Below are 14,208 nucleotides of genomic sequence, written 5' to 3' on the forward strand. Positions count from 1 at the left end.
AGAAGCCTTCACTCGACCCTACTTGTCCCTCTAATTACCGACCCATCTCCCTCCTTCCCTTTCTCTCCAAATTACTTGAGCATGCTCTTCACCGCCACTGCCTTGATTTTCTGTCCTCACATGCTATTCTTGACCCACTACAATCTGGTTTTCGCCCTCTCCACGCAACCAAAACTGCGCTTACTAAAGTCTCCAATGACCTATTACTGGCTAAATCCAGAGGTCTCTATTCCATCCTCATTCTTCTTGATCTTTCCGCTGCTTTTGACACTGTCGATCACAGCATACTCCTCGATACCCTGTCCTCACTTGGATTCCAGGGCTCTGTCCTTTCCTGGTTCTCTTCCTACCTCTCCCTCTGCACCTTCAGTGTTCACTCAGATGGATCCTCTTCTACTTCTATCCCTCTGCCTGTCGGCGTACCTCAGGGTTCAGTTCTTGGTCCCCTCCTCTTTTCTATCTACACTTCTTCCCTTGGTTCATTAATCTCATCCCATGGCTTTTCCTACCATCTCTATGCTGATGACTCCCAAATCTACCTTTCTACCCCCGATATTTCACCTTGCATCCAAACCAAAGTTTCAGCGTGCTTGTCTGACATTGCTGTCTGGATGTCTCAACGCCACCTGAAATTAAACATGACCAAAACCGAGCTTCTCATTTTCCCCCCAAAACCCATCTCCCCACTCCCCCCGTTTTCTATTTCTGTTGATGGCTCTCTCATTCTCCCTGTCTCCTCAGCTCGAAACCTTGGGGTCATCTTTGACTCTTCTCTCTCCTTCTCTGATCATATCCAGCAGATTGCCAAGACCTGTCGTTTCTTTCTTTACAACATCCGTAAAATCCGCCCCTTTCTTTCCAAGCACTCTACCAAAACCCTCATCCACACCCTTGTCACCTCTCGTTTAGACTACTGCAATCTGCTTCTTGCTGGCCTCCCACTTAGTCACCTCTCCCCTCTCCAATCGGTTCAAAACTCTGCTGCCCATCTTGTCTTCCGCCAGGGTCGCTTTACTCATACTACCCCTCTCCTCAAGTCGCTTCACTGGCTCCCTATCCGTTTTTGTATCCTGTTCAAACTTCTTCTACTAACCTATAAATGTACTCACTTTGCTGCTCCCCAGTATCTCTCCACACTTGTCCTTCCCTACACCCCTTCCTGTGCACTCCGCTCCATGGATAAATCCTTCTTATCTGTTCCCTTCTCCACTACTGCCAACTCCAGACTTCGCGCCTTCTGTCTCGCTGCACCCTACGCCTGGAATAAACTTCCTGAGCCCCTACGTCTTGCCCCATCCTTGGCCACCTTTAAATCTAGACTGAAAGCCCACCTCTTTAACATTGCTTTTGACTCGTAACCACTTGTAACCACTCACCTCCACCTACCCTCCTCTCCTCCTTCCTGTACACATTAATTGATTTGATTTGCTTACTTTATTTTTTGTCTATTAGATTGTAAGCTCTTTGAGTAGGGACTGTCTTTCTTCTATGTTTGTGCAGCGCTGCGTACGCCTTGTAGCGCTATAGAAATGCTAAATAGTAGTAGTAGTAGTAGTAGTTTAGGGTCTATTAGGATCACGGGCCCAGGGCTCTATTGGACCCATTGAAATTCAAGCGGTGCTCAATTAATACCAGCTTCTGAGGGGTTTTCTGGACTCAAAATGAACCCATAGATCTCCTGGATGACCCATTCACAAGATTTATGATTCACAGTTTCAGGGATTCCTCTAAAACAGAAATTACATCTTCTTGCTCAATTTTTCTAAGTTTTCCAGCTTAAGCCTTGCTGTCTTGCTCTCGTTTTTCATCTGTTATTGAATTTACTAACACACTATGATATTATTGGTTCTATACGGGGGTGGCTCACAGGTTTCCTAAAAAGCAGATCGTATCAAGTTAAGAAAGGTAATTTGCATCCTCCTTTTGAATGGGTTCCAGTGTGTGGAATTCCACAGGGCTCGCCCCTCTCCCCCATACAGTACTATTTAACTTGTTGATGGCCCAGCTAGCAATTCGATTGATGTCTGCAGGGTACAATACATCTATGCATACAGACAACGTGACTATTACCATACCTTTTGATTCATCATTACATTCTATTTCTCAGGTAATAGAGGAAGGTATTAATATTCTTTCTAGTTGGGTGATTGCATTTAAATTGAAACTAAACAATGACAAAATTAAATTTTTAGTATTGGGAAACTCTTATAAATCTTTTTTGGAAACCACCATAATGATCCAAAGAACCCCTTTTCAATTGGAAAAACAGATATGGGGTTCCTTATTTAAATGTTCCAGATCATCATCAACATGTAATGAATCTTGTTGCACAAGTGTTAGCTCCTGTTATGTCTTTGCACTGAAAATCAATAAAAAATATAATTCAAAAAAGAACACTCGAACCCCAAATTAATTCAAATTAATTTATTGATAACGAAAGCCTTCAACACCTTGAGAAAATTGAGAAGAATCAGATTATTCTTTGATCAGTCAGCCTTCAGGTTATTGGTACAATCTCTTGTTTTGTCACACCTAGATTACTGCAATGTTCTATATGTGGGAATAAACTAGGGTCTTCTTAAAAAAACTTCAAACAGTGCAGAATACTGTAGTATATCTAATTTATCGTTCCTCCAGGTATACATCTGACTCTCCATTGCTGAGGAAGTTCCATTGGCTCCCAGTTAGGGCCTTCATATTATTCAAACTCTGTTCTATGACCTTCCAAATACTTCATGGCAGAAGCGTAGTCAGGGCAGCTGGCCTTTTGTAAAATAGGTGTCAGTGAGAATCAGAAGGGCTGATCAGCATAAGTGCCATTTTATTCAAAATCCATTTGAGGGAGCAGCTGCTTCCCTTACACCCCCCCCCCCCCCCCTTCACCTTGCTACGCCTCTGCTTCATGGATATGCTCCGCAACACCTAGGGAATTTAATACATCTCTCCGTTAGAAACTCAGCTTCAGGCAGCAGACTACCTCTTTTATTACAATGTCCTAGTCTAAGGGGTGTGAAATGCAAGACTCTGTTCAATGACATGTTTTCTTATCAATTGTCGCACTGGTGGAATTTACTGCCACTGAACATTCGGCAAATATTTCACAATTCTGCATTCAAGAAAGCCATCAAAACTTACTTTTATGATTTTTCTTAAACTTATTCTGACTGTATTTAATTTGTAGATCTGAAACTGATGTATTTCCAGGTTGCTTCTTTGGATTGTGCATCGCATAGAACTCTGAGGGGACTTTGCAGTATAGAAATGCAAATGTAATGTCATTAATGTAATGATGGGGGGGAGGGGGTCCAAGAAAGCACAAAAGCAGACGGTCTGCAAACTCCAAGATGGAAAACGTACGAAGCAGATCGTTAAAAAACAAAATGTAGTTTATTAATAAAAAACAATTAAAATATATATACACACAAACAGCCCGACACAGGCCGTGTTTCGCCCAACAGGGCTGCTTCAGGGGCTACACAACAATCCTTTACTGTCAAAGTGTAATTGATATGCATTGGATGTATATTGAAATGAAATGTACAGAAGATCACCTTGATTATGTTGAAAAAAACAATCAGAGACGCCAAAAAAGAATACTGACATTAAGTCAATTGGACAGTCTCATATCTCTGAAAGCGCTGATTGAGTTGTTTTTTTCAACATAATCAAGGTGATCTTCTGTACATTTCATTTCAATATACATCCGAAGTATATCAATTACACTTTGACCGTAAAGGATTGTTGTGTAGCCCCTGAAGCAGCCCTGTTGGGCGAAACACGGCCTGTGTCGGGCTGTTTGTGTGTATATATATTTTAATTGGTTTTTATTAATAAACTACATTTTGTTTTTTAACGATCTGCTTCGTACGTTTTCCATTAATGTAATGATGCCACTCTTTGTAAACCCCATAGTGGTGGAGTGGTGTATTACACTTGTATATACAGAACTCTCACAGTCCAGGCTGGTTCCCCAAATAAACTCCACTAAGCGAGAGATTTGACAAGGAAAATATGTGTTATTTATTATGGGATAATAAGTTTAATAAATAAAAAAACAACACGTAACACTGGATAGTAGATGTATTTTTAAGGATATCACAGTAACACATCTCAATATTAATAGTTCACAGTCATAACAAATCTTCACACATTATTACTCTTGTGCAATATAACTCAAACTTATACTGTAATGCCAGATGAGGCACTTTATTACTCAGTCTGTGTGTGTGCACACGGTATAAAAGAGGTAGTACCTATCTTCGTTAGCTCACTGCTGTCTTGTGTTGGGTACCTTTGGTGGTTGGTCTCTGTCCCCTCTCTTCTTGAAGGTGGTCAGCTCTTTGATGAAGGAACCTACTACACTAACTCAACAAACTCAAAAAAGGAAAACTCTAACTTCCTCTTCTTGTGTGTGCACTCTAGTCTTAGTGTCTTCTTTGTCAGGAAAAGCTGTGTATAGATAACTAGGCTTAAATAAAAAGATAAGCAAGGAAATCTCTATCTACCCCCCTGGCAGGCACTTCTTTCTCCTTGTTTCTTTATGCACATGGAGGAGTAGCCTAGTGGTTAGTGCAGTGGACTTTGATCCTGGGGAACTGAGTTCAATTCCCACTGCAGCTCCTTGTGACTCTGGGCAAGTCACTTAACCCTCCATTGCCCCTGGTACAAAATAAGTACCTGAATATATGTAAACCACTTTGAATGTAGTTGAAAAAAAAAAAACCTCAGAAAGGCAGTATATCAAGTCCCCTTTCCCTTTCCCATTAAACCCCACAGCTCACACTGGCAGGCACTTATGTATAGGCACTTGGACTGGGTGTCCTGTTCAAGGCAGGCTCTTTCTCTTCTGGGCAGGCTCTCTGCCTCAGGGCATGGGCTCAGACGCAGGTGCTCTCTTTTTTCAGGGTAGGGACTCTCGGTCAAGCTCTTGGGTGTAGGCGCTCATAGTTCGGCTCTTTGGAAGAGGCACTCATGGTTGGGCTTCTCTCTCAGGATTTGAGCTTCTTGCATAGGTTTGAGGCCCCAGTTGCATCCAGCACACCCTGCTTCACTCTGCCCAGCTCAGATTGGCCCCCTCTCTTCTCTGTGCCTAACTCTCCCCTCTCTGCACCCACTACCTGTTGTCTCCCCTCCAGGCCCTGTTTAGAACTCCTTGGCCCTGCACAGCCCACACACCAGCACTCTTCTCTTCCCAGCCCTGCTCTAGGACTCACCAGCTCTGCAGGCTTACTCACAGCCCCTCTCTCGGGCTTGTCCACAGCTCGCTGTCTCCAAAGGGATCCAGCTGCTGTCTTCCTCTCTCTTCTCTGCCTGTCTTGCCTGGGCTCTCCTGCTCTGTCCCATGGGCTTGCCTGCTAGCAGCCTCCTCCTCCTCCTCCTGCTCCTCCTGCCTGGGCTTCTACTTTCCTGCTGCTGCTGTCCCTTTCAGCCTGTAAGCCTACATGGAGCCTTCTCCTGGGCTTGCCTGCAGCCCTTTCTATGCCTGTACCTCCATGGCTTGAATTGCCCAGTCTGGATCCAGGCCCTGCCTACTTCTGGGGCTGCTCCTCCACTTGGGGCTTCATGGTTGTTGCAATTTTCATGCCGATCCAGGGCTCTTTCCTCTCATATTGGCTGCCCCTATGCTCTTCCCATGCACCTGGGCTATTCGCACATACATGTTTGCCTACTCACCTGTAGCACCATAAGTGCCATGGCTCTCCCTACCAGCTTGCCTTTTGCTTTCTCCGTGGCACCGAGTCATCCTATCTCCTGCCCTTTCTCCCCTCTGTAGCCTGAAGCACTTCCGGGTTTGCAGGGGCAGATGGTTTTACTCCTCTCTTTGCTGCTGTGACCCCTCCTCTTTCCCCTGAGACCTCTGGAACTCTCCCAATGGCAACAGCCCCCCCCCCCCCCCCTCGGGAGAGTGGAAGGCAATTTAAATTTTAAAAAAATTCTATATTTACAGTACATCAATGATATAAATCTCGAATGATTTAAGTGTAGTATTAAGGCAGCATTAAATGATACTGGCTTTTCTTTGGAGCCAAAGAATACAGACAAAGTGAGGAGCAGTTTGGGTAAATGTTTTGAGCTGAAAATTGTCTTCCACCCAGTAATTAAAAGTTTGTACATCAGTTTCAGAGCACATGTACTTTGCAGTAGGGGAAAAGGGATAGAGCAAATGGAAGCAGTAGGCAGGAAGGTGTGCTCAGATTTCTTCCTACTGGTTGGACCACTTGGTTTACTTCTCTAAGGCTTCCCTCTCATGAAAGCAGTGATCAAGATCAGTGCACTGGTACTGAAGCGCTGATGAGTGAGAAATAGGGCTCAAAGACTGTGAGAGTGAGAAAGCTTTCAAATGAGTGTGACACACTCCTAACGAGTGAGGCTTGGCATCTCTACCCCCTCGTAGTCCTCCAAATTTGCCATGGATTGCCAGCAGTGGCAGTAATGAAGACCCAGGCCCTTCTCTCTGTTGTGTTCTGCCTCCTCTGATGCAACTTCCTGTGGGTAGGACACAGCAGAGGGAAGTCCTTGCTGTAGGAAGTCTGACTTCATTACTGCCACTCCTGGCGATTAATGGCAATTTTACAGGACTGCAGAGGGGTTATTTTAAAGTTGCTCTCTTTGGTACACAAAGCCTTTCACTCTGGCATTCCCCTCTATCTTTCCTGCCTGCTTATCTCCTACTCTCCTACTAGGGTTCTTCGTTCTTCCCAGGAGAAAGTTCCTCCTCTTCGCACTGTCTGTCATCATTTTACTCGCTCACAAATTTTTATTTTCATGTGCCCCACATTGTGGAACGCTCTCACTCCAACTCTTCGGCTTGAAGAGTTCCTAGCACAGTTTAAATCCACCCTGAAAATTTTCTTATTTCGGGATCTTTACCCATCATAATTCTTAGCCTTTGTGCCCAATGGTGGATACTTCAGTCTCTGCAGCAACTGTGTGGAGGTTTTTTTCTGAACTTCTTGCTCTTCTCTATACTTTTCTAATTGAATGTTGTAAACCACCCAGAAGAAAATGTTTATTGGGCAGTATATCAAAGGTTAATGAAACTTGGATGGAGGGAGGGAGAGGAAACAGATTGGGGCCAGAGAGAGACTGGGCCAAGGGTGCGAGGAAGAAAGGGGGAAAGATGCTGGGCCAATGGAGGGAGGAAGGGAGGGAGAGATAGAAATTCAAGACCATGGGAGGGGGGGGGGGGGCAAGGGTTGCAGAGGAGACAGAGAGAGATGTGTGGGGTGTGTGGAAGAAAAGGAAGATGGTGGGAAGGGACAGAGTCAATGAGAAAAGATGCCGGGCATGGAGCGAGCAAAGGGACAGTGGGAGATGCGGGACTGGGAGGAAAGACAAGTAGGTATCAGAGGCTGAAAAGGGAATCAGGTGTGCTGTGAGAGGTGGAGATGTGGTGAAAGGAGATGGAGAAAGAATGGAGGAAGTAGAGGATAGAGGATGAAGACATAAGAAAAGTGAGAAAAGATGGAAATGAGTGAAAAGAGAATAATGGGGTAAGAGTTAGAAAAGAAAGCTGGAGGAAGGTGACAGGAAAGATGATTTAAGGAAGTTGGAAAAGAGACACAGAATGAAAGTTAATGGGAAAGAGAATCAAGAAGATAAGACAAGAATGATTAAAGTACAATGAGGAAAAAAGACTGACCAGAGAAAAGGTTTTATTTTTTAGTTCAGTGATTAGATTGTGACTTTTGAAAGCTTAAAGTTATTATAAGTTGTATTTACTTTTAGAATATGATACAGTTTATTTTGGAACTAATGAACTGCATGGTTTATTTTGATATGGACTGTCTTACAAAATAATTGTATGCTATTCGTTTCCAAGATTCACTTACTAGTGGTTCTGAGGGGATGTGTAAAACTAGTTTCTGCTGATTTGGATAACTAAGACATTTTATTCTATTACACCTCTCCTCTTCCTTCTCCAAAGAGTCCAGCACATGGCTCGTGATTAGCAGACACTTGTGCTTATGGCTGGTGCAGCAGCCATTGTTCCACTATAAATAGGAAGGAACTCGGATCACACATGCAGAACTGTCAAGTTACCCAGTTCCAAGGAGGGAGACATAAGAGAACATAAGAATAGCCATACTGGGTCAGACCAATGGTCCATCTAGCCCAGTATCCTGTTTTTCCAAACAGTGCCCAAGCCAGGTCACAAGTACCTGTCAGAAAACCAAATCGTGGCAACACTCCATACTACAAATCCCAGGGCAAGCAGTTGCTTTCCATGTCTGTCTCAATAGCAGACTATGGACTTTTCCTCTAGGAATTTGTCCAAACCTTTTTTAAACCCAGATACGCTAACCACTGTTACCACCTCCTCCGGCAAAGAGTTCTAGAGCTTAACTATTTGTTGAGTGAAAAAATATTTCCTCCTATTTGTTTTAAAAGTATTTCCATGTAACTTCCTCGAGTGTCCCCTAGTCTTTGTACTTTTGGAACGAGTAAAAAAATAAATTTACGTCTACTCGTTCTACACCACTCAGGATTTTGTAGACCTCAATCATATCTCCCCTCATCCGTTTCTTTTCCAAGCTGAAGAGCCCTAACCTCTTTAGCCTTTTCTCATACGAGAGGAGTTCCATCCCCTTTATCATTTTAGACGCTCTTTTATGAATCTTTTCTAATTCCGCTATATCTTTTTTCAGATACGGCGACCAGAACTGAATGCAATACTCAAGGTGCGGATGCAACATAGAGCGATACAAAGGCATTATAGTATTTTTGGTCTTATTCACCATCCCATTCCTAATAATTCCTAGCATCCTGTTTGCTTTTTTGGCCACTGCCGCAGACTGAGCAGAAGATTTCAGCGTATTATCTATAATGACACCCAGATCTTTTTCTTGAGCACTGACCTCCAAGGTGGACCCTAGCATCAAGTATCTGTGATTCAGATTATTCTTTCCAATGTGCATCACTTTGCATTTGTCCACATTAAATTTCATCTGCCATTTGGACACCCAGTCTTCCAATTTCCTAAGGTCTTCCTGCAATATTTCAGTCTGCATGTGTTTTAACAACCTTGAATAGTTTTGTATCATCTGCAGATCTGATCACCCCACTCATCATTCCGCTTTCCATATCATTTATATGTTAAATAACATTGGTCCCAGTACTGATCCCTGCGGCACTCCACTGTTCACCCTCCTCCATTGAGAGAAATGACCATTTAACCCTACCCTCTGTTTTCTGTCCAATAACCAATTCCTAATCTACACCAGAACCTTGCCTTCTATCCCATGACTCTTTAATTTTCTCAGGAGTCTGTCATGAGGAACTTTATCAAAAGCTTTCTGAAAATCTAGATACACTACATCAACCGGCTCACCTTTATCCACATGTTTATTCAGGCCTTCAAAGAAATTAAGCAAATTGGTGAGACGTTTGGGCCAACCTCAGTTTTAAACATACAACACATAGCAGAATAATGTTTGTAGACTTTGATTCTAGCCATTGAAATCAGTGCTGCAGGTCCTGTGATACATCCCGATTAGAGCTGTCTGAAATTCAGGAATGGCCTATTTATTTTATAGAATAGGCCTAGAATTGGAAGATTAACCAGCACCCAGTTTTAGAATTACCCTTTGTACCGTGCTTGTGAAAGATGGCAGCTTAGGGAATCACCCATTTAGCAATAAACTTATAACTTCTTTTGATTATTAGGCCCAACATGTATGATGACTATTTTATTTATTTGAATTTTACTTACACCTTTTCAGTAGTAACTGAAGGTGAGTTACATTCAGGTATAATGGGTATCTCTTTGTTCCTGGAGGGCTCACAACCTGAGGCAATGGAGGGTTAAGTGACTTTCCCAAGATCAGAAGGAGCAGCAGCAGGATTTGAACTGGCCACCTCTGGACATCAAGACCAGTGTTCTAACCACTAGGACACTCCTCCACTTTAGCTTTTTGGAACGAACATGTCCTTCCATGTGTCATCTTTTGCTTATTTCATTTTGACCTTGAGGAAGTAAATAGCTCCAAAAGGCTAGTCAAGAAATGTATTAAATTAGTCCAATAAAAAGGGTTTTGTTAATCTTTATTTCTGTGCATTCAAGTGGACTAACACACTACTTTATGCATAACAAACATGAGCCTGTATTTCACATATTACCAAGAGCTGATGCCATTGAGGACTGAATTCATAAGTTTATTATTATTATTATTATTATTATTATTATTATTATTATTATTATTATGTCTTCATGAGTGTCACATCACAGCCAATATTGACTGGTTTTAACTCCACTAATTCAGGTCATAGTCATCAGTGTAAAATGTATGCTGTGCTGAGTAGGGTAAAAGGTAAAGTTTTGTGAAATTAGTGGTGTTATGTCTTTTAAATTTAATAGTTCCAAGTATTTTGGGAATCTGGTACTGCCATCAATTTTGAAATCCGAAGTCTTCCTACTTTTACTAAGCTGCTCTAGTGCATGGGTTTAACACACCCTTACACGGCTCTTTCCCACATGCTAAGCCCGTTTCTAGCGTGGCTGTCAAAGAGGCTTTCTGTTATGTTTTTTTTTCTGGCCGTGTGCTAAACAAATTACCACAGGAGCACATACCGCCTCTCATTTAGGAGGCACTAAGGGCTCCCGTATTATTGATGCGCTAACCAGTTAGCATGGTGGTAATGTCAGCGTGCTAACTGATTGGCGCATTCAGACCCATTTTCTGCCCCTGACAACCCCCCCCCCCCCCCACCAAAAAGAAATACAAAAACAAATAGCACACACAGATGGCAAAACTAATACAGAATTTTTTAGTACATCTTGCATTAGGCCATTTTTGCTGCTTTTGGTGCACATTAATACCTAATGCAGTTAGTAAAAGGACCCCTCATTTGCTAATCACAATTATAATCATTACAAATTACAAAATAATAATTATTAATGTCCTCATTGAAGGTGCCATTACTACTTTTTTATCCGTTTCCTTTTAACTAAGTATTATTATTTTTTTTTTACATTTTATTAGGTAAGCTAAACCAGTGCTTATCAATCTGTCCGTGGCTGTGACCCCATTTGTGTGGCCACAGAAAGTAAGTAGCCACGTGCAGCACAGACCAATGACATCTTATGAAGGGCTTACCCAGGTCACAATCCCAAAGGCAGGTTCGAACGCCACAGTTTGGGAAGCTGTGAGCTAAATGCTTTCTGAAGCAAAACTAAATCCCCACTAGGAAGCAGGGGCCTGTGTGTACACCAGATGGTGCAAACATCACATCCATGCCAGTTATCCCACTGGAGCTGTTTCTACTACTACTACTATTAAACATTTCTATAGCGCTACTAGACTTACGCAGCGCTGTACAAATTAACATGAAAAGACAGTCCCTGCTCAACAGAGCTTACAATCTAAATTGGACAGACGAACAGACTGCTAGGGGTGGGGAAATTGCAGTGGTAGGGGTGATAAGTGAGGGTGTTGAGTAAGAGAGTCATGGTTAGGAGTCGAAAGCAGTAGCAAAGAGGTGGGCTTTAAGCAAACATCACATCCATGCCAGTTATCCCACTGGAGCTGTTTCATGGTGATTTTAAATAGCACTTGTCTACCATCAATGTGGTATCTTACACTATATTATTTTTCACAGGCTCGACTACTCTGGTATCACATTCCTCATTGTGGGAAGCTTCATCCCCTGGCTGTATTATGCTTTCTACTGCTACCCCCAGCAACGAATTTTCTATCTTGTGACCATCTGTATCCTGGGGATCACAGCTATTGCCATCTCACAGTGGGAGGGATTCTCCATGCCACAGTACAGATTCATCCGTTCAGGTGAAGGAGGGATAGGGACAGAAAGTACACTGAGTCTATGCAGAAGGGCTGAGTATCCCTGTAACACATCCTGCCATGAGACAGCAGAGACTATACAAAAGCACTGAGGGCAAGATGCATCAACAAAACGTAAAACAACCGAAAATGTAAAAGCCATTACCGTTTTAGAAAAAACGAAGGATGCACTAAAAAAAAAAGACGCACATGTTCGGCGCGGTATTCAAACGTCGGATGCATGAAAGTATCATTAATCTGGTGTAATCTCCGCCAGCAGTATAGGAAACGCATGCGCACAATCGCCAAACCTATGATATCACCTTGCTCAAAGACACCATGCCGCTCACCCCCGTTTCAATCAGCTGATATCGAAGAGTGCAGTTGAAAGCGTGCATCACAAAAATAGCCTTCCATTTTGGCCATTATTCACACCCAAATAATAAAAACGTCTTTTTTGGCCGTGCTTCACAGTCAGCTAAGAGATCTGGAAATCTCTGAGCCAATCACAGTGCGTTTAGCTCAGCTAAAGGCACTGTGATGGGCTCAGAGACTTCCAGGTCTCTCAGCTGAGTGAAACACGGCCAAAAAGGACGTTTTTATTATTTGGCCAAAATGGAAGGCTATTTCAACTGCACTCTCCAATACCAGCTGATTGAAAAACGGGGAGGTGAGCGGCACGGTGTCTTCGGGCGGCATATATGACATACTTTTTTGACAATTTTTTGATCTAGCGCAGTACCTCTCGTTAAATTTTCCGGCGATTTCCACCGTTAAGGCAATCGGAAAAGGTTAGTGCATCTCATTACAATAGGGTTTCTGCACAATTTGCTCATCTGCATTCCGTTTTCGTTAGCTGCTACCGCCGTCGGAAAATGGCCTTTAGTGGATGCCACGGTTTAAAACTTGTTCGTTAAAGGTTCGTTAAAGGCTCGTTTAGTTTAGTACATCTTGCCCTGAGTATTCATGTAACATCTTTTTGTCTCTCCTTGTAGGGGTTTTTTTGGGTCTGGGACTGACTGGCCTTATTCCTACCCTTCACATCATGATAACCGAGGGCTTCATTAAGGCAATCACCTATGGACAAGCGGGCTGGCTGTTCCTTATGGCATTTCTCTACATCTTGGGAGTCTTCCTGTACACAGTCCGCATACCTGAACGCCTCTTCCCGGGCTGGTGTGACATCTGGGTAAGTCCCTGGGCTCCAAGCCCATTCTTCTCCTTTTCCGGAGCCACTCAGGGGAAGAGGGAAGACATACGTGGCCATGACGCTTTCCTTTCTCTGTCCCCCACAGTTCCACTCCCACCAGATCTTCCACGTGTTGGTGGTGGCGGCAGCTTTTGTGCACCTTCATAGCCTCTGGCAACTGCAGGCTTTCCGATCCTCGCATGATGGGACCTGCGTGAATTTGAACAACTCATTGCAGTGAAACAACAAATATTAGAGGAAAGGTAGCAGGCACAGTCAGATAACAGCAACCACCGGATTACAGGGACCAGGAATCCACCCCTTCCCCCATCCTTTCTGTATCCATCAGGAAGCCTACGCAGGGGCTTTCTGTAAACTGCTGGACCCCTCCTAGCTTGTGTCTGTGTCTTATTACAGTACCTGGTGCCACACTGCCTATCATTAGAAGCTGAGGGCGCGGAGGAAGTTTGGGGACGGAGGCAAAGATCAGGGTTCTACCGATTCAGGCCTGTGTTGCTCCTGTATCAGGGGTCTCAAAATTGTTAGGAAGTACAAACTGGGCTAATGGAGAGAAGACCTTCCTTTCTCTCTATTATCTCGCTGTCATCAGGGATCCATTAGAAATGGCCTTTTTCATCATACCTTTCCTCTCCACCCTCATTGGGGAGCTATCACACACAGTTGTTTGTTAATTTCAGTAAGTGTCAGCGGTGGTGTAACCTCCAAGCACTATAGAGACAATATAGAATGCCCTCCTGGGCTGTTGCAGGCCTGCTGTTCACAGCCCATGAATCATTGATAACTGAATCCTGGTGAAAATAAAAAATCCTGCATCACTTTTGAGGTAGGGCTGGCAAAGGTATTTGTGCTGTTAATAGCACATATCTTCTCTGTGAAGGGTAAATGATGGATAACAAATCATGTGCCAAAGAAGGTTAACAATGCTCTTTAAGACAGAAACACCTGGGGCCAGGTCAGAGCTGCCAGGTGGAAAGACCTAGGTATGATTTTGTTCACTGGGCCATGTCAGTGTTGGTAATGGTGAGAGGCAGCATTCACTGACCCTGAGGAGGAGTCTCAGTCATTGAACAACAGCAACATCTACTGGCCAGGATCCACTGTGAATTGGGGTCAATCTCTGTGACTTTGACAGCTGGGCTGGATGGAAAAGAGGAGTGGTTTAAAAATGGGGAGCATCCCCAGGAAGTTGTGAATGACAGCTGTTGTTGCTGGATACGG

General features: G+C 43.5%; 1 protein-coding gene across 1 annotated transcript in view; it reads left to right on the plus strand.

Moving 5' to 3' along the window:
• Positions 1 to 13,210, plus strand: part of LOC115462004 (adiponectin receptor protein 2-like) — a 45,995-nt gene extending 32,785 nt beyond the window's left edge. Inside the window, exons 4-6 of the mRNA XM_030192051.1 lie at positions 11,599 to 11,786; positions 12,776 to 12,969; positions 13,076 to 13,210. Of these exons, the coding sequence (XP_030047911.1) occupies positions 11,599 to 11,786; positions 12,776 to 12,969; positions 13,076 to 13,210 (517 nt within the window). The remainder of the gene's footprint in view (positions 1 to 11,598; positions 11,787 to 12,775; positions 12,970 to 13,075) is intronic.
• The last annotated feature ends 998 nt before the right edge of the window (positions 13,211 to 14,208 follow it).

Source organism: Microcaecilia unicolor, chromosome 2 (genome assembly GCF_901765095.1).
Source record: "Microcaecilia unicolor chromosome 2, aMicUni1.1, whole genome shotgun sequence".
Taxonomy (NCBI): Eukaryota; Metazoa; Chordata; class Amphibia; order Gymnophiona; family Siphonopidae; genus Microcaecilia; species Microcaecilia unicolor.